The sequence below is a fragment of the Camelina sativa genome, chromosome 15 (assembly GCF_030686135.1).
Source record: "Camelina sativa cultivar CO46 ecotype springtype chromosome 15, ASM3068613v1".
NCBI lineage: Eukaryota > Viridiplantae > Streptophyta > Magnoliopsida > Brassicales > Brassicaceae > Camelina > Camelina sativa.
The window spans coordinates 33886301-33894879 of NC_141894.1; the positions used below are offsets into that span (position 1 = coordinate 33886301).

The window sequence follows — 8579 nt, forward strand, 5'->3', positions numbered from 1 at the left end:
GACTCCTCGGAGTCTTCTACTTGGAGTCGGTTGCTTAGGTGCTCGAACTCCTCGTAATATTCCTCCACGGATCGCGAACCTTGCGTGAGTCTCCTAAATCTCTTTTGGAGCTCGCGATGGTAAAGTGGTGGAACATAACGACGTCTCATGACGGTTTTCATGACTTCCCAAGTGGTGATCGGTCGGTCATGATTGCGACGCTCATCAGCGACCAAACGATCCCACTATGTGAGTGCGTGGTCGGTGAGTTGGGCCACGGCGTAAGAAACTTTGCGTAACTCCGGATAGTTGTAGCACGAGTAGATGTGGTCCATCCGGCTTTCCCAATCGAGGTACGCTTCGGGGTCGGACTTGCCGGCAAAGGTCGGAGGGTGACAACTTGTGCCCTGGTTCGTACCGATCATCGCGTCGGTATCGTTGTCTTGGACGCGGTTCATACTCGTCGTCGGACTGGTCACTCGGTTCTGGTTCTTGCCTACGTCGTCGCACGGGCGGCGGATCTTCTCTCGGAGGATTGGCAAGTTCAAGTCGGGCTAAACGTTCGGCTAGATGTTCTATGCCGTTACGAAGGGCTGTTAAGGTGGCACCGATCTCCGGCGGGGGGTAATGGAATCTCCGGTTGTGGTTGTGCAGCCATAGCGTCCGTGGTACGGATAGTGGTCGTATGGATTGACGGAGATACGGTACTTGGAGCCGAGGGATTGACAGGAAACTCGAACGGTTGATATCTCGGACAGACTTCGGGTCAAGAACGGTAGATATCACGGTCGGGAGATGATTCTCGAACGATGACGTGGACTTCGTCCGTACGCGATGCGCTGGCCGAAAGAGTCACGTACCTCGTCCAAACAAAAACGAATATTCGTGAGTATAATGCGTGTAAAACTGGCAGATGAGATATTTATTTGGGACAGTCAATGATTGAAGACAGCAAAGCTAAACGACAACCTATGACTAAACAAAAAGAAACCTACACGCGCCTAAAAGCAAACTCACGCACAAAAAGCAAAACTTTTTGGGACCACAACACAAACCCAAAAGCAAACGCGCTACTTTATGGATCTAAGGAGTCCTAGACAAGAACATTGACGAACAAAAAGAAGAACAGGAAGAACACGAAACAACCTAAGCACACGTCTAACAGTACAACACAAACACCAAAATAAAACTAAAGACTAACTCAGCAAACAGAAACAAGATTAAGCGGTCTAGACTAAGACAAAGGCTAAAGATCGAAGCTTTAAACAAAAGAAAGAGTTTCTGGGTTAGAAAGACACAACCTTTGAGTCAGGAGCTTTTAGAGCTCTGATACCAGCTGATGTGAACGCCGGACGCGGTCGTCTGCCGAGTCGCACGGACGGACGGACGCTACGGACGGACGGTCGGAGACGAACGATGGCTAGCGAACCGAGTAAGAAACTCGACCTCGGTTGACTAGGAAGAGATGGGGGTGAAAGGGAAACACAACCAACGATCGGTTTGACCACGGTGCGATAGAGACGATATGGTTCGAACGGTGGTGTACACGAGCGGTGGAAAGCGTCGTACGCCGTCTAGAGAGATCGATCCCGGATCGGTCTTTCTAGGGTTTCTTTCAAGCCCAGTCCCGGACTAAGATGCGTGAAAGAGAGGGGAGACAAGAACACAAAGAATCTCTCTTTGGGAAAAAAGTTATATTTTATTCAAGTCTGAAAAACCTAAGCTCGTGGCGTTGGACGCTTAAATAGCGTAAGGGTTTAAAGGGGACTAGGGCACGCGGACTCATAATGGACCGCACACGTAGCCCTTGACGCGTCTCCACAGACGGTGAACACGTCACACTATTCCAACGTTCACAAGGGAAGGATCTAGAAAAGGTTCAAAACGCAAAGCTTAAAGAAAAAGACAAAATAGGCCACGTCCTTAGGCTGAACGCGGGAACCGCGTCATTGTCTTCAAAACGCGGCGTTGTGCGTCAGGACTCGTCGCCTCGTTAAAACCTTCTCCGGTAAACCTCATGGGAAAAACCCGAAGTAAGGGAAAAGAGTACGAGTCATGATTCCTGACGTCTTGGCGCCCTGATCCTTGGTTAAGGACGAAGGCTGTACGGACGGTCTCGACGATGGTTGCCTTGTCCGAGTCGATCTCTTGGTCTTCTTGGACGAAAGCTTGGACGAAGTGGTTAATCTTGTGCTTGGATGTTCTGGCCGAGCTCTTCGAGCGAGTGGTTGCACCGGGAGTTATCCTAGGCATGCTGGTCCGGAGTTGTCCTGCGGGTGATCCGAGTGTTCCAATAGTGTCCGGGTCTTGTGCGAGTGTTCCTGGTCGGATGTCCGGTCCGGTGCTCATATCATGTTCGGACCCTGCAACATGGCCATCTTGAGGTACACTCTGTCTCCTACCTAAAACTCAAGATCTCTCCCCCTCCCATCAGCGTAACTCCTCTTCCTATCCTTAGCCTCCTTCATGTTCAGCTTGAGAACCCGAATCTTCTCTGAGGTCTCCTGAACAAAATCTGCCCCGAACATGCTCCTCTCCCCCATCTGAGTCTAGCATAACGGTGTACGGCATGGCCTCTCATACAAAGCCTCATAAGGAGCCATCCCAATGCTCGTCTGATAACTGTTGTTGTAAGCAAACTCTACTAGGTTCAGGTGATCCACCTAATGGCCACCCCAATCCAACACACACATCCTCAACAAATCCTCCAGCGTCTAGATCGTCCTCTTTAACTGTCCATCTGTCTGGGGATGATAAGCTGTACTCATATGCACCTTCATACCCATCTCTGCCTGAAATGCCTTCCAGAACACCAAAGTGAACTTAGAGTCCCTATCAGAAACAATACTCGCTGGCATCCCATGCAATCTGACTATCTCTCTCACATACTTCCTAGCCAAGACCACTGCTCCATCAGTCTTCTTAATGGCCAGAAAATGTGCTGACTTAGTCAACCGGTTTACAATGACCCAAATAGCATCAAAAGTCCTAGACACTGGCAATCTTACCACAAAATCCATCGTGATCATATCCCACTTCCACTCAGGAATGGGTAGACTCTTCAGTAACCCGCCATGAACCTGATGTCAGCTTTCACAAGCTGACACACATTGCACCTCGCGATCCAACTAGCTACATCCTTCTTCATCCCGACCTGGTGATAGTACCTATTGAGATCACGATAGTACCTCTTGAGAATTGTGTTATTTTATCTTATTATTATAGCTAGTTTTAATTTAAAGAGTATTAATTTATATATGTTCTACTGTATATATGTTAGATAATGATTTTCCAAAGCACCAAAGTACTAGGAGGAGCTAGGATTTAATATTCATCAACAACATACATACTTTGGAGACCTTGACCGAGATACATCAGTTCATCATCGGATTAGCTTCAAGTATCATCTAGAAACCTCACTTTCTGGCCATTTCCTTCACGTACAACACCATTTCGCTTACCACGGAGAATTTCAGCCGAAGAACGTATGTATCAGCCCCCTGTTCAAAAACGTGGCCTCTGCGGCCGCTTAATCGGCGGATAGGTGCTCGACGGAGGGGGCCACCGCGATTTGACTATAATCGGCCAAGAAATCGTGACTATCAATATAACTCACTTTTTATAGGTTTTAAAGTTTTGAAATTGGATGTTGAGTTGTAAATGTATAATAATTGAGTAAAACCCACAAGAGAAACTAAAAATTAAACCTAAATCGCGAAAAAGTGAAACATTGAAAAATTAGGATTTTCCGCCGCAAGGGTTCGAGATAGAAGAAAAGGGCACTTTTGTAGTTTTGGGATTCATTAAACCTAAAAACAGGAAATTACTGAAAAGGATGATACATGGAATCATCTATGGAATTAGGCGCATATCATCGTATTTGGGAACTATGAGATCATCTATGGAATTATCTAAATGTCCTAAGGTGTACAAGAACTCACTTGATCAGGAAGATCAAATCCAACCTTCACTTACCATATGCAGACTCGTTTGACTTTTAAACTCAACGGCTCTATTCTTCCTCAATACTCAGCATTTTGAAGACATTCCCAACATGCATTACAAGAAAACCTGTGTTTCGTGACTCCAATAATAGTCGCTAAACAGACTCAAACACCTACTTTGCGACTAATAAACGACTATTTCAGATGGTCACTAAAAAATGGTCGCAAAATTAATGTGTCTCATAATGGTTGCAAATTTACGACTGAATTATGACGCTGTTATATAGTCGCCAATAAGCAACTCTTTACAGACTCTTTATATTAGGAACCTTCAGTCGTAAATGTAGTTACAAGTCAGTCGCAAGTTAGTGATTAAATTGTGTGACCATTTTAAGACTCTTTAGCTGTCGTTGCAAAGTAGTCCTCGTATATTAGTAACAATTTTGCCACTAATCTGATAGTTTCACATAAATAAATTTGGTCGCACCTTGGTGACATTTTGGCATATAATAAACATGTTTAATTCTATCTATCAAATTTATAATGAATCACAATAAATTAAAATTGAAAACCAAATCATTAAGAAAGATATCATAATCATTCATTAAACAAAAAGATTAGCTAATGATTGTATAAACCAAAAAGATCATCCTAAAGCAAAAAAAGTAATAAAATGAAACAAGCAATTCTTGTTTTTTTTTTTTTTTTTTTGTTGACAATCAAACCCTATATATTAAGTTATCGGAGATGACTCTCTTCGAGAGAGAGCCAGTTAGGTACCGACGAGCTTACATGGGAAAAAAAGAAACCTCGTGCTCTTGCACATTTTACAAGTTTATCAGCACGGATATTATCCTCTCGAGGAATATATCTAATATTAAAATTAGCAAATCTATCTCTGAAATGAGTAAAATCCTTCAATTCTAATGAAAAGGTCGGCCAATCCTCGATATTAGATGTCATCCTTAGGAGGTCTGAACAATCCGTAGCAAAAAGAGCTTTATCCATGTCCATCGCTAATAAGCACTCTATAGCCCAAATAAGGTTATCTAACTCTGCATGTAAAGTGGATAGGCTTCTGCGCGATGCTTTTAGTCCCATGTGCAGGATTCTATCACCAATAGACGCAATCTAACCATGCCCACTCCTATCCACCTCTGTATGCCAAGATCCTTCTATAAAACATACAAGAGATTCTTGTGGAATTGGGGTCGAAGGTATGCCTGCTTCTACTACCGTTGGTGCAAACTCTCTATTATTTGCTTTTCTCCAAACTTCTTCTTCTTGGATAGCTTTATCCACTGTATCTTGTGGAGACTTATAAATATATTCAAACACTTTCTTGTTTCTTGCTTTCCAAATGTACCACATCGTCACGTAGGTCGACCACCCGCAGTCTAGCCGAGGTTCCACCAACGAATTAGGATCCCCATCTGGTCCGCCGGCAGACGCCCATCCGTTATGCACGCCCTCAGGCTTTGCAACCCTATGGAACACACGCGGCGTTGTGCTGGTCCGGACTAGACCATACCATACCACTTGTCCGAATATATAATAAAATATCACGATTTACATATATATACTTCCAAGGTTCACAAATGATAAGATCATTCAAGAAAAATAGTTGGATCCAATCGAACAAACATTAAATTCAATAAACACGGATTTGCAACACAGCACGAAAACACCCTATCTGGTTTCCAAATCCAACTCTACCCACTTACTTTCCCTGCAAGAAAAATAGTGGAGGAGAGGAGTGAGTAATCTAGGATTACTCAGTGAGTTGGGCATCTAACTACATGCTATCCTCTAACATGCTAACTCATCTCAACCCTCTACCCCAAACAACCCCAACAAAGCACACAAAGCGGAAGCATAACAAGCAAGCAACAATCAATCAATCAATCAAGAAAGTATTCACACAATCAATCTAGACAACAATCAAGACACTTGACTCTTCTATACCTCTCAATCTAACTTGGTCTTCACGCCACCACACCCGCAATCACTGCCAGGTGGAACTGCTAGCGGTGCATCACTCATTTGATCACCCTAGACTTCTCATGCAATAGGACCATAAAGCGGATCCCATCAACGCTTGAGTCCTACCATGATCGACACACACTTCCTAGGAACCAACCACACATCCTAGGGCCCCTCGATTCTCTGTCCCATTAAATCACACTCCGCGTTGAAACCACAAAGGTAACCAACCGGACTCACCAAAAACTTCTGCATTGAAACAACACAGGTAACCAACCGGACTCACAAAGATCTCTGCGTTGAAACCACACAGGTAACCAACCGGAAAACCAACACTTCCGCGTTGAAACCACACAGGTAACCAACTGGACTCGCACACGCCGCATCGTCATGCGGTTTGGGCTAGTAGCTAGCTTGACACAAAAAAATTGTCCCGACATGAGATCTCTCTGGATTAGCTCACCGGAAAATTTACCACTCAACACATGATGGGAATAGAGATCGACTTCTAGCTATGACCTGAGACTCTGAGTCAGACTCTAGCTAGAACACGCACTCAACTCTATGTCTACCACACTAGAATTAAGCACACAATCACACAAAGTAAGCAAGAAACAAGCAAACAAGAAAGTCATCAAGCAAGCAGTCAAACACACAATCACCCAAAGCTCAAGATGCAAGATAAATGCACATGCAACTTAAGATACTACACATGCATGCAACCCTATCATGCACCCACCCCAAAGTTTTAGGTTTAAATAAATTAATTCTTCCAATTAGATTTATTTTAACACTTCACCAAATTAACACATGCATGCGGCTCTCTCCTCCCCGGAGATTCTCGCATGGCCTCACCCAAAACAGCCCATACCGTAGATTGGTCTGACATCCAAAATCATGAGGAGCCAACTCAATTTCGGGGCTTACATGCAGCTTTTTCCTCCCAGGAAATTCTCACATGGCCAACCAAAATTTCTCCACTTATCAACCTCTCACCCAGTCTACGAGGGATTACCACCACAAACACTCAAGCAAAAATTAAAATAATTAATTTTAATTATGCTTAACTCTTCTTTAAATCTCCGACTAGACATGCAAGGTATTTCACACTTGCGGCTACTCTTAAAAAATTTTTCTCCAATTTTAAAAATTCTTAAACCCCAAAAATTAAGCATGCAAGCCATTTCACACTTGCAGCAAATTTTTAAAAATGCCATTCTTCCCTAAGAATGCATCAACCCCTTCAAATCTAGCATGCAAGGCGTTTAAAAATGCAACCAGTTTGAAAAATGCATTTTTAACCCAAGACTGCATAAAAAAGAACCCCACAACCCTCTTGACTACATGCAACCATCTAGATCTACATGCAATAAAAGAGATCAACCACACAACAAGGCCGATGCAAGAGCTAGAGAGCTAAAGCACCTCCTTAAGCAAGATCTCTGATATCTTGTGTTTTTATGAGTTTTTAAAGCTTATTTCCTTATTTTTTTGGTGCATATTCATGAGCATTTAGGTTGTTTAGGCTGCATTGTGCATCAAGTCTGGTATTTCAGGTGTTGGAGTGGAGATATGCAAGGAAAGTGTGCTTTGGAGCCAAATAAGTCAAGAATTTGCAAGGAAATGAAATGAGGACAAGGAGGCCGAACAATCGACCAGCCAATCGACCAAATGGTTGATCATCGCATCACCAGATTCTCGGAATTCAATCAATCGAGCAAACAATCGACCATTTGGTCGATCAAAACACTCTCGGATCCCTCGGACTGGACGCAGGACAAAACAATCGACCATGCAATCGACCAAATGGTCGATCATGCCGAACCAGACATCAACGATCAACCAAGCAACCGACCAAATGGTCGATCATGACTCGAGCCGAACTTCGGACTTCAACACAAGATGATTGATGATTCGGAACCAATCTGCAGTCCCTCAAAGATCTACTCGTATGAAGACTTTTCCTTGGGATTTTGCTCCAGAGTTCTTCACCAAAGTTATTGGAAATTGAGTAAGCTTTGCAATGGAGGTAGTTTAAGGCCAATCGGAGGTGTGTATCAAGAGTTATACCTGTTTTGGTGAACGTATATACAACCAGAGTGAAGACTGGAGCCACAAGACAAAGCGATCGACCATTTGGTCGATCACGTGGTCGATCAACTCTTCCCCAGACTTGAACGGACTTCAGATTTCAATAATCGACCATTTGGTCGATCATAGGGTCGATCAACTTGTGCTGGACTTGAGCAGACTTCTGAGACTTGACCAATCGACCAAGAGAATGGTCGATCAAGCACCATTTTGAGACCAAATCCCGGTTTGTTCCAGTTTTCTCTGAATTGTTTAATTTCAATCCGGTTTGTTCCGGTTTAGTTTATGTTTTCCTATAAATACTCTAACCCTATTAAGGGGAGACTCATCTCTTATATTTTATCTCTTATCTTATCATTTATCTCTTGTATTAGTTTTTGTTAAGCAGCCACCTAGGGTTCTTAAGCAGTTCCATACTTGGGTTTGTTGAATCTTTGGTGGATTTTCCAGTTTTAATAGCAATTTGTCTTTCTAATCTCTTAATCTACAAGCTTTTATTATGATTTCACAAAGACAAACCTCTTTCCTTTGTGTGATCATGATGATTAGTGAGTAGATCTTTTAAGAACTTTAGGCTTGGTA

At 43.2% G+C, this 8579-nt stretch overlaps 1 protein-coding gene across 1 annotated transcript; it reads right to left on the reverse strand.

Annotated features, from left to right (window-relative positions):
* Window positions 1–4661: 4661 nt before the first annotated feature.
* LOC147927662 (uncharacterized) lies at window positions 4662–5024 on the reverse strand. Its single transcript, XM_087487484.1, has one exon. The coding sequence runs from the start codon at window positions 5022–5024 to the stop codon at window positions 4662–4664; it is 363 nt and encodes a 120-aa protein (XP_087343610.1).
* Window positions 5025–8579: the final 3555 nt, after the last annotated feature.